The sequence below is a fragment of the Tinamus guttatus genome, unplaced genomic scaffold (genome assembly GCF_059628265.1).
Source record: "Tinamus guttatus ecotype Peru unplaced genomic scaffold, ASM5962826v1 Tinamus_guttatus_pri_ptg000027l, whole genome shotgun sequence".
Taxonomy (NCBI): domain Eukaryota; kingdom Metazoa; phylum Chordata; class Aves; order Tinamiformes; family Tinamidae; genus Tinamus; species Tinamus guttatus.
Genome location: NW_028288561.1, coordinates 6466806 through 6488379, shown reverse-complemented (window position 1 = coordinate 6488379; position 21574 = coordinate 6466806). Strand labels below are relative to the sequence as shown.

Genomic DNA, 21574 nt, shown 5'->3' with positions numbered 1-21574 from the left:
AAAAAAAAACAGTAGTGCTACACTAGTGTAGTTAATTTGTTACTGCTAATTTTGATATCTGTGGGTTAAAAGACACCAAATCCTTTTAAGAGTAGTGTAAGCCACTTTAAAAGGTAGATCACTAGCTGCTATATGCCAATACTTAAGTTTTATTATTTATATTGTAGAATTTTACTAAAATTACTGTTCTAATTTCTGAATACTGACTAGCTGAAACGCTCTGTTCGGTCAAGGGAGAGACTCCAACTATCTGTTAGAATATACCTACCTGGCTCAGCAGTTTTCACATGTCAGTCTTGTGAATGTTCACCAACCTGAGAGGTCAGATGTCCTGACGCGTTAGGCGAGTGGTGCCACACTCAGTTAGGTAAATGCTCGCAGTGTAAGAAGTGCTGTGCAAGCGAAACAAGATGTGCCCGTCAACCTACACACCTCCTTAAGGGGTTCTTAGCCTGGAAAAAAATCTGCAGAAGTTGTAGATGGGATAGGGGAACACTTGGAAACTTAGGGAGTATTAGATACCAGAGGCAGTAGCTTAAGACTATTCATAGACTTTAACTTTCTTATTTCTGTGGTTAAAAACCTGAGTTGTTAGTATGTAACAACCAACTTGCATGATTGCAAGATATTTTTCTTAATCTTTAATAGTATTCTGAACGGTCAGTTTTGGTATTTCTCGTTCAAAAGATGTTTTGAAAAGAATCATGGCCGACAAACTCATCATTGCAAAACAGATATCACACACAACTGCATACAGATTATCTACAGTACATTTTAAAACTTTCAGCATTAACTGGAGCAAGAAATTCAAGAGCTTACAGGACTATATTTCAGAAAATTTTAAGCACAGCAACAGGACTAGCAGACTTTTTAATTGGGTGGTTAAAAACTGCAATGGCTAGATAATATCACCAGCAAAATAACTCATCACAAATAAGATAATTTAAATTGAGACAATTCTATATGGTGTTTGGGGAAGGAGGGGAGGATATTTTTCTGGAGTTACTGTTCCAAAGTAGGGAAGATGACATGGGAGGGAAGAAGTGAGAACTAGGGTAGGGTTGTGTGCTCTTTAGAAATATTTTTGGGAGTTCCTAGGAAGAACAAAGTTTCCTTCTGATAATTACTACATTGGTGGTGCAAAACCCAACCTCCCTGGGTAGGTGAGGCTCGATGGTGTGAGTGTGTCCTTGAAGCACTTCACACAACAGCAGACAGTGCTGTACTGTGAAAACCAGCCTCGAATGGGCCTCAAGGACCATGCTACAATACTGAAACATTAGTGTTGAGAGCCATGGAAGTGAAGTATCAACTTTGCTAACAAGCATCCCAAAAGCTCATGCTGTAACACAGTAGATAATGCACAGTTATATTGTATTCCTCTTACAGAATTTCATTCTTTTCTGCATGTTGTGTTACTTGGCTTGGCTGTAAATGGGAATTTCCTTAAGGGAAGTGTTCCGTACCCATTTGACAGTGGCAGAGGTCATAGTTAAGTCTGTGGTGGGTGTGCTCTAGTAATGCTGTTAGGGAATTAAAAGGAATGTAGGTTTTTCTGCCTGAGGATTCGTCTGTGTCTCACTCTGGAAATGAGGTGACACTTTAGCCCCTGCTGTACCTCTCCGTCTCTCCGGCCCGTTCTTCTCTCCACTGTGTAAGAATCCTTTTGGTGTCCTCCTCCTAAGCACTGCACAGGACAGAATGGGGAAAATGGCCTTTCTTTGTACCTTTTTTACTGTCCTAACATCAAGCAAGAGGCACTGTACCTGTGTGTCAAAGTGCTGGAATAGAAACACCAAGTGCTGCCTTCTGGAGCGATCTATCTTCTGTGGTGAGACTGTACCTATTGGGCTGGATAAACTAATGGTCTGGAGCTGTCTTTTTATTTTTCAATTGCTCTGACAGTTTTGGCGTCAGTGCACTGGAGCCACAACTGAAAAGTGGAAACCTCACAGCATAAAGTGCAGTGGCCTGTGTGCGTAGTAGGCATTGACTGCGTCTTCTCATCCAAGTCCCGCTCCGAGAAAACACCTCTACCTCTCTATGTCTCATCAGTTTGCTGGCTGACTCTACCATCTGTTCTGAAGTGAAATTCCACACGGGTAGCTGGCATGCTGCTCCGTGGGAAGAACACACGTCGCAGCAGTTTTATGGGTGTCAGAAGGTGGTGTAAGCCTTGGGGAGTGGTTTCACGCTGTAGCCAGGGCAGTCGAATACCAAGCTGCCACCAGAGGAGCCGATCCTGCTCCTTCCTCCACCTTTGCTGGTGTCCTCCTGGCTTCCCCTGCCTTGCACCTAAGACTCGTGCAACCACGGAGGGAGAGTTGCTTCATCTGGATGATCTGGCAGAAGTCTAATCCTGTCAGTGAAAACAGAAACACAGTGGGGCAGAAATGTTGGTGTCCCCCGTCAAGATAGGATTTCTTTTTAGGATTGAGTTCATCCACTGATATGAAGGGTTACGTGCATATGTAGGATTTTAAGGGCTTCAATACCTTGTCAGAATAGGTACCCCAATTCATTCTGTCCTCCAAATATAGCAGTGTGATATCCTCCTAAGTGTGAGGAAAATGGTTGGTAGACGTTTTTGAGACCCTGAATAACCTGCATAAGCCAGAATTGGTCACTAGGGCACAAAACCTGAAATGTAGGAAAAGTTCTGCAATCTGAAATGCAGTTCAGAGAAATGATTATTGTGAAAGTCCTATGCAAGTAGAACTATATCACATATGGAAAACTGGAGCTTTTACTTGGTATACTTAGTGTATTTTCTTGTATGTTATATTTATCTGTCATTCAGTTAATGATAGAAAAAAAGAGTTTGATTTGAGTAGCAAATTTGGATCTTGTGAATGGAATGGTTTGAGAGCGATGGGAGTTAGGTGGCCACAGTCTGAGCAACGATTGTAGTAATTAATCTAGAGTTTAGCTAGGAACTGAATGGGAAGTTCTAATAATAGTTTATAGTAACATCAGTATGATATTCATGCTAGTAACTATTGGCTTTGAAAATTAGACCAAGGGCTTTGTTAATGTTTTTGGTTTTGTTTGCTTGCTCTTAAAAAGAAAAATAAATCTAGAGAAGAATATTTTTCTTTTTAAATTTAATAGTGCTGAGCTTTAGTCATATATTAATTCTAGCCCAGATTATTAATTCTAGTCCGGATTCATGGACTTTAGCCAGCTCAGGTGTTGTGCTAAACAGGCTCTGTAAATTGCTCCGAAATTCTTTTCTGTTCAGATGACTTGCATTAACCCTTAAATCCCACTCAAGAATCTTTGAAGGTGGTGCCTTTTTCAGTTTTATTGCATAGCTTGGGAATAAATCTTCAATTTGTGCTGAAATGAAGATGTTTTAAACATTTCAATTAGCTTTGGAGAAGATCTCTTTGGAGAGATTTTCTGAAGATGTTATTTCTTAGACTTTTTTTTATATATCGGCTCCTAACCATCATTAATAGAATATCATATACTATTTAAATAGAGAAATAGCTCTATCATAGTTCTTCCTTCTTAACACTGATGTTAAAATAGCTTTAACCTCAGTGTTAAGCTTTTAATGGTGTGTTTCTCTTTTTTTTTTGTATTTATAGCTCATAAGGAAGAGAAGAAGAATGAAGGTAAAGCAGGAGAACCTACAGTAGCACTGAAGAAAGTGGTACCTTCAGCATCTACGATGGAGAAACAGACATCTTCACTCACCAAAAATCTTGCTTCAAAGAAGTCCCCATCCTTTCCTAGCACGTCACTAACTAAACAACCAGTTAAACCTTCTGCTGGAGGTTTAAAAGTTGCAATTCCAAAGAAAGGTTGGCCTCCATCAGGCAGTGTTTCTTCAAAACATTCTTCTCTTCCTCCTGCTTCATCAATTTCCAAAAAACCAGTTGCATCTTCCAGTCTTGGGGGAGGGCTCAAAAAGCCTTCACTGTCTTCCATATCTTCTACTGCAGCTGGAAGTAGTCAAGTAAGAGCATCAAGTAGCCCTAGCCAGTCACAGCCCAACTCTCAGATTCGACAGAATATTCGACGGTCCCTCAAAGAAATTTTATGGAAGAGGTGGGAATTCAAAGCGTTTATTTTATATAGAAATCTACAGCTGGAAATAAATGTTTAGACTAAACAGTTTTGTTTAACTCCAGACAAGGGAGGTTGCAATGCAATCTATGGCATTTCAGGTTTATATGGAGGGGGGAAAAATCCCAATGCCAAATAATTGTCCATGTGAAAATTCCTTAAGTAAGAAACCACCCTGTCCTGATCATATCAAAGCAATTATAGTTTGAAAAGGTAAATCATGGCATAGAAGCATTTATTTTGCTTGTGTCCCCCAGCTAGAGTACATCATGGTAGAAGGTCAGAGGTTTCCTGAGGTACAGATGCTGCTGTACCTCTTCACCCTTTTACAATAGAAAAGAAAATCTCCTAAGTGGACAGCTGTGCTGCTAAAAGTAAAAACACCAAATGGAATCCAAAGGTGGTTAAAGATATTACCAACCCTCAAAGCTTCCTATAGATGTGTCTCTGCTAGTGCATCTTAAATGGAAATGCTAGTCACAGTGGGGAATCCAGGACTGAAACTTATCTGCATAGGCATCCTGTGAAGTTTGTGCCAGAGAAACTCCTAATTTCAGTGCCCTGAGCACGAGTACTTAGTCCTAAAGGCTGCCCATCAGTTCATAAAGCCTGTTTTCCATGGCTGCCTATGGACAGCAGAGAGAAGTTGCTGTAGTTCACAGTTCAAGGTCCTAAGATAGAATTTGGCTTTGAGATGTGTTTTTAAAGGAGTCTGTGGACGCTTGTTGATTTGGAGAGTTAGCTCCTTTCTCTGCAAAGGGCACCTACCCTTTGGCCTTTGCTGTTGGCTGGGGGCTTTTGATGGACCAGCCCTGAAATCCTTAACTTGGCTTTCTGGCTGCAATCCAGGTATTGCTGTAAGTAAAACATCCTGTGAATTCAAAGGTTTGCTAGCTTTAAAAAAAAAAAAAAAAAAAAGTAAATAGCTATGTTAGAAAAAATATTTTAAATATTAAAGTAAATATCTATGTAGTGCTGGGGAAGCTAGTGACAGTGTAGTCCTTGTCAAAAAAAAAAAAAAATTGTCTATGAAGTCCTGAGTGTCCCAATGCTAAACACATGCTGAATATAAATAAGTAGACACATTTAATTCGGTTTTATGGATGTTTCATTTACAATTTGCGTAGTTGAAATTATGGGACAGTGCTTTACCTAGTAGAATAATAACATTTGGGGGGGATTTCTGTTTGTTTTTAAACAGAGTCAATGATAGTGATGATCTGGTCATGACAGAGAGCGAAGTAGGCAGAATAGCACTCAATATTGAAAAGGAGATGTTTAATTTGTTTCAAGTTACGGACAACCGCTACAAGAGTAAATACCGTAGCATCATGTTCAATCTCAAGGACCCTAAAAACCAGGTTTGGAATTTCCTTTGAAAATTATATATATGCTTAAATAGATGTTTTGTTTTTAATGGTATCTATCAAACCCACATCAATATCTTAAGAGTTTTTCAGATAGAGTTTTGTTAATTTAGCTATGAAACGTTATTCCAAATCTATTCATATCTTGAAAAAAGTTTTTTAAAAAAAGAAAAAAAAACATATTTTTGTTTGAAATATTTATTTGCAGAATGCAGTATTAAAAAAATAAAGATTATACTTGTTTCTCCTCCTGTGGCATTCTGTAGTATGTACTGGATGTTACTTATGTATGTAATCACATTTATTCTTTAAAAGAAAGAGAAGGAAGTGGATGCGGATGAAAGCATTGAACAGAGAAGACTTGAAGCCATGTTCTTCCTTTAATTCCTAGAATAGATATGAAACAGGGAGGGGCTCTTTACTTTTCAAAATTCCTATCCAGTTACATGTCAGATTTATATTTAGTAATGAGGATAAATTCATATTTTATTTGACTCTCGTTTTCTCGCTGCTGCACCTTTTCCTCTTTGCTTATGCTTAGTTGGTGTTTTAATAGGGAATTAAGAAGTCTGTTTTGTTTTCAGGGGCTTTTTCATCGTGTTCTTCGTGAGGAAATTTCACTGTCAAAGCTGGTGAGAATGAAACCAGAGGAACTTCTGTCTAAAGAACTATCTGTATGGAAAGAGAAACCAACCAAAGCAGTAAGTAATACAGTTTTCCAATATGTCTGTAAATATGAATTTAGGGTGAGTTTAACAACTCTTTTCATTTCCCCTATTATCTTTTATATACCGTTCCAGTCAAATACCAATAAATTTCTCTGACCAGGCTGTTTCTCCACTACTAGCATATATGGAGATAACAGATAATAAAGTGCACAATAGTACTATGAAATAAATACATGGAATTTTTACCAAGCTTTCTTATTTTCTTTATCTCAGGTGACAGAGTCAAGAAATAAACCTCATGAAGTCAAGAAATCAGTTGTAAAACGAGAGCATTTGTCAGAAGTGAATATGGAAGATTCTCCACCAGTGTCTGATTCTGATGTAAGTATTAGGAATTGCTCCGGCGTAAAGACATCAGCAGAGATAAATGGTAACTAGGACTATATGTTTTTATCAAAAGTGAGATTGTTTCATCAAACTGAAAGGTGCCAGTAGGTTCTGTGAAGGTTTTCCTTTTAGTTTGAAGGAGCACAAGCTAACAATGGGCATGTGTTGCATACAGTTCTGAAAAATCAGATCCTTTGTATTTATCAAAACAAATTTTTCTCAATATATAGAGAAAACTCATATTTCTGACTATTAGCTGTCCTTTTGCTTTTTTTTTTTGCTCTTTCTCCAAAACAGTGATATCATAATTTAGTGTGCTGGGGAAGCATTTAATACAATGGTATTACTTCAGAACAAACCAAGTTAAAAGCAGGGCAGATTTAAATTAAGCACTTTTTATCTCATATGCTACGCTTTTACTACTTATAATGTTTCAGAATTTTCTGTTGATTTTTTAAAATGCTTCTCAAAGGAGAAAATGGTTTTGCAAGGCTTTTATTCTAAAGAATCAAAATTAATTAACAGTTTCAAAGTATTATGGTAGAAACTGATGATCAACTAGAGTTTTTTTTTTGTTTGTTTGTGTGTTCACTTTTAGGAGCAGCAAGAATCAGCCCGAAATGCACCTGGTTTAAACAGTGCTCCTTCCCTAGATGTTTTTAGCAGTATGTTGAAGGATACGACAAGTCAGCATCGCGCCCATCTTTTTGACCTGAATTGCAAAATCTGCACAGGTATCTACAGTGCTGACTGCAAAGTAAAATAATTGTCATGTTAAGGGCCTTGTCTATCTGTCTGTTTTTCTCTCCAACTTATTTCATCACTGAAACGAGTAATAATCAAAAACATTTTAAATGAATTTATAGGTCAGATTTCAGCATCTGAAGACGAACCACCATCGAAGAAGGTAAAACTAGTGACTTCTGTTAAAAAGACGGAGTCAAAATCAAAACCAGAAGCTCAGCCAAAGCACGAAGGTTCCGCAGCAGCCTCAGAGCCAGCCAAGGAGGCCGTCTCTGAGAACACAGCAGAACCTGAAGCTGGACCTGCGGCAGAATCTGTTTCTCAGCCAAGCTTAGAAAGAGGTTACGTTCCTGCAGCACCAGCCCATAACAGTGCAGATTCCTCTTTACCTGAAGAAGCCTCTGCTTTTCCTGCCACTTGCGCGGGAGGAGTTGTCACAACGGTGACAGTTTCTGGCAGAGACCCCAGGACAGCAGTGAGCGGCTCCTCAGGCGTCACAACGTCATCCCTGCGCCCTGCCTCAGACAAGGTTTCCTTGGGGGAAGCAAAACAGGAAGTGTCCAAACCAGTCGTGACTGTCCCCAAGTCAATATTAACAAAACCAACCTCCTCACCTGATCCAAGATACTTTTCAGTTGCTCATTCACCCAATATCAAGTGCGTATATTTAAGAGCAAGACAAACTACTGAATTGTGCTTATCTTCAAGGTCTTTGTGTGCTCTGTGGTTGTGTGTGCTTGCATGAGTGTACACCTCTCAGTCTGTCCCAAAACTGTGAGGATGTGCATATAGAATGGCAGTTAAAAGTTTTTTGCTCATGTCCTTTGACGTGAGGATCTTCAGATGTGTGTTTCTGACTCATTTAGTGGAAGATATATAATTCAAATCAGTTTACTGTAAATCAGAGTCACAGTATTTATAGTAGAATAGAGTCAACATCACAATTAGTTATAGCGTTAGCCTAGTTTTATTTTTAAAAAGTCATAAAATTGTATCTCAATTCTATTTTCAGTTGCTCCTTAACATTTTTCATTGATATGCAATTAATGGAAAACATCGACAAGACATTTAGTAAAAATTCTTTTATGTGATTAAAATACAATAATTGAGCAGAAGGAGGGAAAAATAAAAAAGAATGGAGCATTTTGATTATATTCTATAACCTTTCATTTTGGATTTCTTTTGCAGTGTTGCAGAGGCACGCTCACCTCAAGATGGAGATACCTCCCTCTTTCTCTCTCGTCTTAACACCATTTGGAAAGGATTTATCAACATGCAAAGTGTGGCCAAATTTGTCACTAAAGCATATCCTGTCTCCGGGTGTTTCGAGTACCTTAGTGAGGTTAGAACTAATGTGTTTATGCATTTAGAATAAACCTATACTGCAGTTCCTGCTGCTGTAGGCATTGATATATGGCTATATTGGAATTTTCACAGTGCTAAATGGCACCCCTTTAGTAGTAAGAAAAACAGTTTAAAAAAAAAAAAACAAAAAACAGGCTTTAAAAAAATTCCTCACAAATTTCTATTGTCTTTTAGTATACCTGTACATATATTAGTATCTTACGTGGAACAATAGCTGTATTTCAACTTCACTCTTTGAGTGAGGTCTTAAAAGCAATAATTAAAACCAGATATCTTAGAGCCAATATTTTAAATTAGCCTGCTCTCACACTGATGTAATCTATTAGAAAAGTTTGTGAGGCCGTTCATTAAAAACAAATATTGTCCTTTTACTAAATTAAAAAAAAAAACAAAAACAAAACACAGTTGGGTGGCTATTTTGTTGGGAGTTCATTCATATAATCTGATAGTATAAAAGCATGTGCTAAAACAGAGAAGAGATTTTTTTTTCTTTCTTTTCCTAAAAGTACATTTTATGGGGCTGTGAAGTCAGGAGGTTTCAAAAATTTGTTTTAGAACTTTAAATAATAAGGTGGGTGGTTCTTTATTGGCTCTGCTAAAATGGAATTACTACCCTGCTGGCAGGAATCTAACTAAAATTCTTGTTGCTTGCAGTTGTGGTTGCCTAACTTCCTGATAATCTGGAAGTGTGCAGAAAAGCACAAATAATGACTTTCCTATCAAAACAGAGAAATACATTTAGCTGATGGGTGTGCAAAGTACTTGCTGCTGACTTTGTTTGGAATTGCCTTCTCTGTTTTAACTCTGCTCTTACCCTTCCACTAGGGTGCCATAATTAGTCACCTTGAAATATGCTGTCTGAATTAGAGAAGAGGGTGTATGAAAGCTTATATAAAATATATAAAATATAACACTCGGCTAGGCTGGGGCAATCTGCACTACTTTTACACTAGTCTCTCTGCACTTTTCTCACACTGCCATTTAATACTTCTTGTTTAGGATTTACCAGATACAATTCATATTGGTGGGAGGATCTCACCGAAGACAGTCTGGGATTATGTTGGCAAACTCAAATCTTCACTTTCTAAGGTATTCACTTAAAATCCTTTGCAAAATCTAGCAGAAAAATACAGTAATATAAAATGAGAACTTTTTATAATAGAAACGACTAAACAGCAAATATTGTCAGGGATGATACCTGGTTAGCTTCTAACACCTCTTACTTGCTTAAAATTTATATATTTTTTTTTTAAAGAAATGTGTTTGTCTACTGAACTGAAAATCATCGTGATCTCTTCCCTGTACAGTGACTTACTGTTAAGATTTATTCAGTTATAATAATTGAACATAATTTATTCATTCAGTACTGAAAATGCAAACCAAGGTTTAAAAAAATAGAAAATCAACATTAAGTGTATGAATAGATTCTACTATTTCAAACAAATTAAAAGGGGAAAAAAAGAAGCACACTCTGCAGATATAATCATGAAACGAAGTATTTTCAATTTATTTCATATTAAATCAAATATTTGGGGCCTCAAGATGTATAGTTTGGTATAGGATACATGTGTATTTCTGCTGAACTTAATTCTGTTGTAGAATTACAGATTGAACAATATTCTCTTAACCTAAAATATTGCTTTGAAAACATAGTTGGGGTGGTAAAATTATAGAGTGATTTTTTTTTTTCTCCCCCCTCCTCACAACACCCCTACCCCACAGAATTTGCCAGCTGGAGGGTTGCAGGTTAAATTTTGCCACTTTGCTTTTGTATTCCAGGAATTATGTTTGATTCGTTTCCATCCTGCAACAGAAGAGGAAGAAGTTGCCTATATCTCTCTCTACTCCTATTTTAGCAGTCGTGGTCGTTTTGGTGTTGTAGCTAATAACAACAGACATGTCAAGGACCTCTACCTGATCCCACTGAGTGCTAAGGACCCAATTCCTTCCAAACTCTTGCCCTTTGAGGGACCAGGTAAGCACAAAACAGGGGAGATTAGATTATAGGTAAAATCATGGAAAAGAATCAGAGATAAATTATTGTTCAGAATGTTCAGTGTAAGGTTTTTTATATTATTATTACTACGTTTAAAACATTTTTAAAGAATGTAAATAGGGAATAATTTAACACACAACTCTGCATCAAGATAAATTTGTCCAAACACTACAAGCTGTACACTGCAGTGTAAAGCAAGTGGGAAGCTCTTTAGCCAGCAAAGGAGTGGATATCTACAAAGACAAAGGTAAAAACTCTACTGATTTCATTGCCAGGTATGATGTCATGTGTGCAAATACACTTGCACAAGGTGTTTGAAAATACTGTGTTCTACTGGAGCAAACTAGGCAAAGCACTGACTTCTGAAAATTGGGTTGTTTAAAACAAATAAAATCCATACTCCACTGGGTCAGTAGGTGGCAGAAAATAGTTGGTGTTGGTGGAATATTACAGTCCTACAGTCTTAATAAAATTACCAATAGTAATTTTTGAGTTGAGTTTGCTCCACGGGTGTGCTTGAACATGGTGGCAGAAGATGGGGAGTGAATTCAGCCATCAAAAACACATTTCTGCTACAGAACTTGAGGTCATCTCCATCTGCGGGTGGAGGAGTTACATATTCTTAGTTTCCAAACAAGTATCCATTTTTGCTTAGTAAAAGGATGAGAAGCTGAAGAACTACAGGTAACAATGAAGGCAATACATTATTGTCACAGTGATGATTTGCACAATATTTAAGTGGGTACAAAAGAGCAAATATGCAATGAGCTGACCTTCCTGAGAAGCTGACTGACCTGCTCCCCAACAGAAGTCCAGGATGAAATTCAACAAAACATTCCCAGAGCTTATGTTCAGAAGGGCTGCGTTTTGGTATATTAGTATTACATGACTTTAACACCGACAAACTGTTTACCATTAGTAAAATATCCTTCTTTCCTACATGAGACTGCAAAGAATACTTGCTTTGCATCCTCAGACTGAAGAGTATGTGAGAAAAATCCTTTCTGTCTTACCTGTCCTTGAATAATGCATAGGCTAAATCATTAAAAAACCCAACTAAGCACAGGATGCCTTTGGCATAGGGATATAGGCCTTTCTGAAGAGAACAAAGAAACCCATTCCTTTCTCAACAGCGACAGGCAAGAATAGGGTAGGCCGCTGAATCATCTGCAGACATCTGCAGTCTTTTGCAGTGTTGTTAGATAACATGTTTTAGGGAGGCATTTAAATAATCTTTGCCTACTTATTTTCCTGTTGCATAGACTGGCCATGTTTAGCAGTATTCCTTCTATGTTTCCTTTTTCTTTCCATGGTCCATTGCAATTTAAATGAATCTTAAATTTCTGTAAATTTCAATTTAAATGAATCTTAAATTTCAATAAGTTTCAATTTAAATGAATCTTAAAGTGTTGCCAAATATGGATGGACTCTAAGTATTAGTATAGGAACTATTGGCAGTTTGATCTTACAGAGTTGGAAAAAAAAATCAAGACTTAGGAGAAACGTAGGTGTCATTTGCAGGCCTTATCCGTGGAGGCAAATTTTATGAGTCAGTTTTTCAAACTGAAATGAACATCTGTAGGCAAAAAGGGTTAAAGGATAGCAGTAGATACGAGGTTCCAAAGACAGAGAGACCATATGTTTTAAAAGATTAACAAAAAGCCCCCTTGAACATCTGACATCAATTCACATGTGGAAGCTTTCGGGCAACTATTTACCTTGTAGTGGTGCTAAGTGACGTTCACCTTTAAAACCAGAATGTGGTGTAAGAGGGGAAAAAAAAAATCAGGTAAGCTGCTTTTCTGTTTGTGTGTATGCATTGAAATCACAGCGTAAAAGACATGTAATCCATACTTCTAAATGCTATCTGATGGAATTTACTGCTCTTTCTTATATAATCAATAAAAATATTTTATGGAAAGTGGTCATTGTCTCCTTAAATTTGTGTACCTTCAAATAGAGGTTTGCAGGAACACAATAAGCAATAGACTAGATAGGGAAGGTGCCTTCGTAAATACGACTGAACGGGGTGGGAGGGAGGCACAGCCAACCCTGTCACTCCATAAACCCTCACTGGAAGGTATTCCAGGTGTATCCAGCAGTTCCATCAGGCAAATATGAATGTGTTTTTTTCTGATGGCCTGGATTTGGAGTGCAACTGAGGATTTCTGAACTGCTAGAGTATCCAGAAGCTCTACAGAAAAACTTGCACGTTGGTGTTTATAACTGCGGAACCCTTCCATTTCCTCTTTTATACCTAAAATAGCTGAGATAGTTATTTGTGAATTTAATGTCTGAGCATTTCGTATACACACGTAATGTGTTATCTAGCACTTTCATCTGAGTATCTCAAAACAGTTTGTAAAAGATGGTGCAACCAGCCTTAGCTGGCAATGAGAAAAACACAAATAAGGGAGATTTATTGAAGGATTTAGTAGAAGGCATGAAGTCTCTTCATGCTATTGAGAATACCCTTACAAATTGCAGCAAGTGGAGCAAAACAAGTGTAACTACACTGTGTGTAGTGTTAGCCTTCTTCCTCATCTCAGCAGATACTATTGTGAAAATTGGCAATAATAAAAAAATATGGCATAAGAACCATACCTTTTCTCTGCCGAGTGATTCCATTCAGCAAATTTATCTTAAAGTATAGCAGTGTTACAATGCTGGACATGATGTTCATCCCTAAATTAAATCCTAATACTTAAATGATGGGACAAGTATTTAAACAGCTTTGGTAATGATTAAACAATAGCTTGTTTTGATCTCTTTAAGTTGAAAAATATATACTATAGTCAGGTGTGCTGGGTTTATTCCCCAGGTTGTGCCATCAGTGTACAGAAATTAAGCTTCTATCTTTAACAGCACAGGGAATTTGTTACCAAATGTGGATGGTAAGGAATGCAGATGTGGGTATTACAAATATGTGGCCTTCAAATATACAACAGGATAACTGTTTTCTGAATAATTTGGCAGAGGGATTCAAAACTTTTTTTAATAACTGCTGTTCATTCTATATATCCCATCTGAGAGGTTTTTGGAAAATGCTGATTTCAGTTATTCACTATTTGAAATTTATGTGTCTAATCACATTTATTAATCACATGTCACTTGAGAGAGTGCTTACAAGTAGATACCAAAGTATTAAAGGCAGAAGAACAGCAGATGCCTACTAGCAGCTTTTAGAGAAGCACAAATTTGTGATATACCCTGCATTTCTGGTTAACACTGACCAAATGTGTGTTCATTTTTCACGTACTGATAAAGGAAAGAAGTAAAAAAGAAATTCAGACAGTGAGCTATATGTATCTACTGCAATCTCTAATCTCTACTACAATCTAAGTAGACTTAGTTTGTGACTAATTTATTTTCCTAATTACCTTGCCTTGCTGTTGAACTATGCATTAATGATGTATGTTAACAGTTTATTTGAGGTAGTAAATTACAGTTAGCAGAACTGCTAGAATTACTTTTAAGCCTGCAAGTGAGTTTGTATTTGGAGGGTTTATGCAATTCTTCCTCTATAATTTTAAGACTCCCTGAAAATAATTGCTGCTTTGGTTCCTGTCCTACCTACTTTGATTCTTCTCTCCGCATCCATACTCCTCCTATGGGTGCACACTTATGCCTGTGGTGGACCATACAGAGCAACTGCATGTCCAACCACAAATTTAGGGAAAACTAAGAACACTGAAACCGTGAAATAATTTTAGTTCTAGACTTTCACTTTGGAACTAAAATGCATTTTGCAAAATAACGGCCTTCCAAAGGCTCTTCCTTAACTTTCATTATTCTTGTTTCATCTCATACTTACAACAAGAACCATTTCTAACAGGAAATCACTCAAGCAAATATTATAGATTAGACTCAGAATTTCCATTATAATTTTGTCTGGCCTTTTGAAAGGACCATTTTAGGTGACTAACCAGGTTTTGCTGTGCTATTCATTAAGTGCTTAAGAGATTCACTGTACTATTTCCAGTTGCCATCAGAAGTATACAGAATTTTAGAGGGTGGTTTACTTTTCCTTAGCTGCCAAGTGATCTCTGCTACTGTGGATTTTAAGGTTTTTCTGGTAGGAAGAAGTTACTAATGCTAATAATTAGATTTTTTTTTTTTCTTAATGATAGTTTGGTTTAATAATGAAGATATGTATATAAATAAGCATAACATACCTGTAAAACTCTAACAAGATTATGAATAGAAGAAAGTGTAGGTTTCATTTCCTTGCCATTTAAACGCAGAAGATATTTATTACTTTACATGTTGTTTATTTCTGTATTACTACTTCCTAGATGGAGACAAATGATGAGGTTCCCCTAAATGAGGACTTTTTAAAAGTCACTAAAATACAAGTTTTTAAAAAACCCTCTCTTTTTATAAAGAAATTCTATGTTTCCACCAACTGTCTGTAAATAGAGTTCTTCCCTTGCCCTTTTGGATGTGATTATCTTCCACCAGTGGGAATCGTGCACAAGAGAGGAAGAAATACAATACTACGAAACAGACCTACAGCCCTTTGATGGTTATTTTTCCTCTTACCAGAAATTTTCCCACTGTTTTTAGAAACAGTTTTCCAAGGATACAAGTTCAAAAGGAATAATTCTATTCCCAAGTGTTTTTGTTGTTATTTGTGTGTGTTTGTTTATTGATTCTTAAATATGGACGTTGCCCTATAGAAAGGTGGATTGCCTCCCCAGGTTTTCTCACTTTTTATTATTTTTGTGTATACCACGTATTTTCAGACTATCTGAAAATTAAGGTATGATTTTTCTGCGGGGAGGGAAATTTAAAGGATGTAGTAATAGGAAATATAAAACTTTTTTATTTTGAACATTATAGATATTTGCAAAGTCACTATTTAATAATTGCACCCATTATTGTATGTTTTAGTAAAAATATCAAGGGGAGAGTTAAAACATTTCTTTAAAGAAATATATATACGTGTATATGGTCTAGTGAAAATTGCCAATAGATTATCTAATGCTATTTAGAAAGATTAACATTATGATTTTTGTAGCTGCTCTTCTATAAAATGAGTTTTTAGTGAAAGAAAAAAACAACAAAAATATTTTTTACATATAAAATCTTTGTGTTCCCTTTCAGGTCTTGAGTCATCTCGTCCAAATTTAATTCTCGGATTAGTTATCTGTCAAAAAGGGAAACGTCCTGCTACTGTCGCAGATACAGAAAGGACAGAGGAAAAGCGAAGCAGAATTCAAACTCAAGAGGAAATTGAAACATCGCTGTTCTCTAAAGGTCCCCTGTCTTTGCAAGAAAAGAAAACTCCAAAATACACACTTTATTCTGGAGATTCAACTGTAAGTACAACACCACCTGGGTCTCCTCCACCTCCACCTCCACTTCCCGTTCCAGAAACCCCAACGGTTACATCTTCAGTCTTAAAAATACTATCCTCGATTAAAACTGGAGGCACAACTACTGGGACACCACCAGTTTCAACTCCTCCTTCGGCAAGTGTTACCTCTACAAATTCTACATCCTCAAAAACTGCCACTCCGCTTGAACACATTCTTCAGACACTTTTTGGGAAGAAGAAATCTTTTGAGCCTGTCGCTAAGGATTCTGAAACTGCCCAATCTTCAAATCAGGAAGCTAAAGGTACTGTCGGTGAAGGGTTGCCAGCTGTTCCTCTGCTAGATCCCATTGTACAACAGTTTGGACAGATGTCAAAAGATAGAGCCATAGAAGAGGAGGAAGATGACAGACCATATGATCCTGAGGAAGAATACGATCCAGAGAAAGCTTTTGAAACACAGACCGGTGGAAGCGAGAGACTGTATAATGTGGAAAGGCCATGTAATACAACAGAACTAGAAGATGAGGCCTATGATCCAGAAGATGAAACTATCTTGGAAGAAGCAAAAGTTACTGTTGATGATTTACCTAACAAAATGTTCACGGACGCTAAAAGCAATACTTCAGAAACCTCCGCTTCGTATGTGGCTGATATATCCACAACCTCGTCCTTGGTAGAGCAGCAAAAAATGCTGGAAGAATTAAACAAACAAATAGAAGAACAGAAGAGGCAACTAGAGGAACAAGAAGAAGCCCTCAGACAGCAAAGGGCAGCCGTTGGTGTTTCAATGGCACATTTTTCAGTGTCTGATGCTTTAATGTCACCACCACCAAAATCTTCCCTGACAAAGACTGAATTATTCCATCCAAACCAGCAAGCTACACAAAAAGTAGATTTACCTTCATCTTTAAATCAGCAAGCACAAGTTTTAAACCAGGGCTGCGACCCAAGACAAAACAGAGATCCTCGGCAAGCCAGAAGAATGGCAACAGAGCCTAATGACAGTATTGATTCTCGAATAAAGCCACAGTTGGTACAGAATGAGATATCCCCAAGAGAAATTCCTCCTGCAAGTTTCCCGAATGCTTTGCAGCCTACACTTGGTAAGGAAGATAAACCTTTAATTTCTACTACTCAGTCAGGTTATAGTGGTGATAATTGGGTGTCAAGTGAAAAAACTTCTACAACAGTGCCTCAGAAAGAGGCAGCGAACAGCAAATTTGAAAATGCTGCACAAGTTAATTTGGAAAATGTGATTCCAGCAGCTTCAGGAGATCCTTCTATATCCAAACCTTTACGTAAAGTACTGCTTCCGACACCTCCAAGTACATCTTTCCAGCCCAATTTCTCCACATCGAGTGATGGTCAGGCTTTGCAAGTACCATGGTCAAATGACTCAAAGGATGTAATAGGAAGGGATGCCTTTTCAAATACAGTATTTACTTCTCAGGAAAAGACAACTGGTCACTTTGAAGCGGAAAGGGGTCTTTCATCAGTGCAATATGAAGAACAAAGAAACCCTCAGCCTCATCCGTTTGTAGAACAAGCTGAATCTGTAGCCATGCAAAGTGAGGGAGAAAGAGGGCCTCTCCCACAGCACTTTGAAGAGAACAGAGTTGGGCCTCCGTTTTCTTTGTCTGGCCAGAAAGGAGGGCCTACAGCACCAATGATGCTCAGTGCACCTGTAGGGCCTCATGGACCTAATTTTAGAGGACCAGCACCACAGTTCTCAGAAGAGCATGGTTCTCCAAATAATGATGGGCAAAGAGGACCTCCAGCTGGCAGATTTGGAGGTCAAAAGGGACCCATTCCTTCATTATTTTCTGCTCAGCATGGACCACCATCTCTTTTTGGTGAGAACAGGGGCCCAGCCCCATCTTATGGCATTCCGAGAGGAATGTCACCATCTCAGTTTGACGATCACAGGGAACCTCACATGGAACAAAGGGAGTTCTCCGATTCCCAGTACAACGAAATGATTAGGCCTCCAGGCCAGTTTGAGGGCCCGGAGCCCCCTCAGTTTATGGGAAACAGAGGACCTTCACCTTTTCCTTTCGGAGGCCAAAGACGACCGCCACCAGCTCAGTTTAAAGGACAGAGAGGTGGCCCTCAATTTGGAGGGCCACGAGGGCCCCCCCCTAGCCATTTTGGGGGACCAAGAGGGCCTCACCCCAATCAGTTTGAAGGGCAAAGAGGTGCAGCTACAAATCACGTGCCAGGCCCGAGGGGACTTTTGCCACAACCATTTGAGGAACGGAGAGGGAGTCCCCCTCCCAGATTTGCTAACCAGAGAGGCCCAGCACCGCTTCAGTTTGGAGGACCACGAGGAGCCTCACCTGCACTATTTCCAGAACAAAATGAGCCTCCCCCTTCTAGATTTCACTTCCAAGGTCAGTCATCACAAGGTATGAAGCCAACCCCAAGACCACTGCTGGACCTTCCAAGTCATCCACCGCACAGAAAAGAGATGTGGGATGAAGCTGGACCATCTGCGTCTCTTTCCAATGTGTCTGGACAAGGACCCGAGTCCGAAGCACAGTGGTCAGGACCTGATTTCCGAGAAGGCAAAAATCTCGAGTTCAGAGGCCAGGCATTCGAAGGGAGACCGAGAGAGAGGTATGAGGGAGGAAATAAAGACAAGGTTTTAGATCAGTCAGAGCCTCAGCAAGCGGATAATCGACAAGGTAGATCCTTTGAGGAAAGGCGAAGGGATCGAGAACATGGCAGACCTTGGGAAAGGGACCGTGGAAGAAACTGGAACAGAGACAGAGAAAGGGACTGGGAGAGACATAGAGACAAAGAATGGGATAAAAACAGAGACAGAAACCAAAACAAGGATCGGGAGAAAGATTCGGAGCGAGCTAAAGAATGGGAAAGAAACAGAGACCGGGAGAGAGCCAGAACCAGAGACTCCTACAGAAGACGTGATAGAGACAGGTCCAGAAGCAGAGAGAGAGATCGTGACAGAGATAAGGACAGGGACCGGGACCGAAGCAGGGAGAAAGAAAGAGATCGCGAGAGGGATCGAGACCGTGAAAGAGAAAGAGGGAAAGATCGCAAGGATCGGAGTAAAAGCAGGGAAACTGGTAAAGAGATCAAGCCAGAAACACCGAAGGAAGGACAAAAACCAACAGAAGCTGAAGCTTCAACTTCCACTAATCAGTCATAGAAATGCTTTCAAGGTATTTTTCATAAATAAGAAGAACTTACTCCAGATTTTTTGTATATACTGTATATTCTCAACTTTACAAAAATGCTGTTGCAATACTAGCCTTACAAGATGCACTGACAAATTAGCAGTTTTTGAACAACTGTGAATGAAAATGTTAAAACGTATAAAAGGCAAGAACATACTGGACTTTCACTTGCTGCATTTTGTGCATATGTTTTTCTTAAAAATACACAGCGTTACCCGTTCTGAAATTTTGTTTTTTTTCTACTTGCATCTTTATCTTAAAATTTCCATTTACAATACCAAAATGGAAAAAGTCTAAGAAGAGCATATTGCTTTTTAAGATTATAAAGTTATGTTTTCCAGTAACTTGAATTGTAATTTTATAAGAGAATTTAATCAAGACCTTAGGAGCCATACCTTTACATCTCATTTATGTGATATTTTGGTGTCAAAAGTTGTTCCTACAGCACATACTTTACAAAAGGAGTCCAATATTGCTGTCCTGTTTATTTTACAATGGATGGGTCGTGTGTATCTAGGAAATGGCCGCAGAAGAACAGTGTTATTAATTATTTGTAACTGATGGAGGATTTGAAAATGGAATGTTATAAGCTTAAAGTGCACTATCTTCCTTTTTATATACAAGTATTTTTTGTGTTTTGGAATCCATCTGTTAAGTGTCCAACCAAGAAACAAGTCCTACTTAGTTTTTTTTTCATGAGACTGAGGAGTTTTAAATATTGCATTTTTACAGAACTATAATTAAAGAGCATATAAAAGTAGCACCTTTATAACCAGCAACTTTTAAAAACATCAGACATTTATTGGCAAAGACTTAAAAACTGTAAATGAATTAATGTATCAAATGGAAAGAAAAATAAGATTGTTAAACAGGCCACTATATCTCTATCTTTGGTTATTCTGATTTAGTTGGATTTAGTTTTCTCTTTGTTTTGTTCTTGCAGAATGTTGCCAGAAACGTAAGAAATTTCTCCGTTTTCCTGTACTTTCCAGTCAAAAATGTTTTGCTCCTGAAAAGAAGTGTGTCACTTGGTTTTGTCAGACCTTACTTATCTGATGGTATATATAAAACTGCCCACTGAAAAAGGTGTAACTGCAAAATATGAAGCTTGAAAGAGTGGTAATGCTAAATATTGTGATTCAAGAGGGAAAGTTTTCACTGTGAAATACAGCTCACTGCTACTTCTCATGTATTCTTCAAGTGCGTAATTCTAAAGTGTGACATAAAGAAAACCCTGCTAATTTATTTGACCATGTAAGTTAACAGTTGGGTAAATATTTTGTTATTTTTGTAAAACAGTTTTGCAAATGTAAAATGAGATTCTTATAAGCACTTGCATCTTGAAGACTACATTACAAGTAGCATTTATGCCATGCGTATCACTACGGATTTTACAGTTTATATCGGTGCGTCTTTGAAGTCCTTCCACATCAAGGCTTTGCTGGCTGAAACGATGGCCTGTGTTCTGAACCTGGAGACAAAATGCTAAAATGCAGAGAGGTGGTATTAAATACAAACATCTACTACGGTGTAAGATTTTTTTTTTAATGAGATGTTTCTAATTTAATGACATACATATAAGTATGCAAAAATCAAGTGTGTTTGTTTAGGTTTACTTGATAGAAATTTCTGTAAATTGTATTTTATATGGCAAAATATATCACTGTACATTAAAATATGGGACTTCACAGGTTTTTGTTACTGTAAGTAGAATAAACATCTACAGAGAACCGTTGTCTTATTTTTACATTTGGATCTCTATGTTATTTTCTAAATGACAAGTCAGAGAGTAGTTACCACAAGAAAGCAATACACAGATTTAATTTCATAATGGTTTAAGCTAAGATGATGCTTTGAAGACACTGCTACCAGCTTGAAGGTTACTTACTTGAATGTGTCTGAAAAGCATATGAAAATGTGCCCTTATATCTTTTCTCTCAGTCTAATTTATTCCATACTAATTTATTCCAAAATTATTTATTAGAATTATAAAGCAAGTCATTTCTAGACTTAACACCAAAAGATATAAAGGACAGCATAATTTTGAATTCCTTTGGTTTGAGGTTTAGAAAGAGCAAATTCATTCACATCATTTCTAAATTGCTTGATTTTTTTTCCATTGTTGCAAAAGTAGATGAGTGACTTTTTCTGTTTTGCATCTTCTAGGAAACTTTCCATTAGCACTTACCAGTTTGGGGAATTTGTTCACAGATCTAGGAACAGTAAATGAACTCTCCCACAGCAATCATAGCAGAAAGTTCGACTGCATGCAGACAGACTCTAAACTGTAAGCACAAATACTGCTGTTATTCTTACTTGCTGTTGTTTTATATAATTTAGGAGCTGGATTTTGTTTTTGCAGTGAAGTTCCTCTGTTCTGCACTGCAGTGAACATCAAAATCTACTCTCAAATGAGCATAATAATTTAATTCACAGAGAGTAAAAATGGTCCTGAA

At 37.8% G+C, this 21574-nt stretch overlaps 1 protein-coding gene across 2 annotated transcripts in view; it reads left to right on the top strand.

Moving 5' to 3' along the window:
* DIDO1 (death inducer-obliterator 1) overlaps positions 1-20848 on the top strand; it is a 46975-nt gene extending 26127 nt beyond the window's left edge. For both annotated transcript variants that reach the window (XM_088529232.1, XM_088529241.1), the window contains 10 exons: positions 3594-4056; positions 5276-5435; positions 6026-6142; positions 6383-6490; positions 7095-7230; positions 7363-7897; positions 8429-8582; positions 9605-9694; positions 10385-10580; positions 15708-20848. In XM_088529232.1, coding sequence (XP_088385358.1) covers positions 3594-4056; positions 5276-5435; positions 6026-6142; positions 6383-6490; positions 7095-7230; positions 7363-7897; positions 8429-8582; positions 9605-9694; positions 10385-10580; positions 15708-19090 — 5342 coding nt within the window. In that variant the 3' untranslated portion in view covers positions 19091-20848. The remainder of the gene's footprint in view (positions 1-3593; positions 4057-5275; positions 5436-6025; positions 6143-6382; positions 6491-7094; positions 7231-7362; positions 7898-8428; positions 8583-9604; positions 9695-10384; positions 10581-15707) is intronic.
* Positions 20849-21574: the final 726 nt, after the last annotated feature.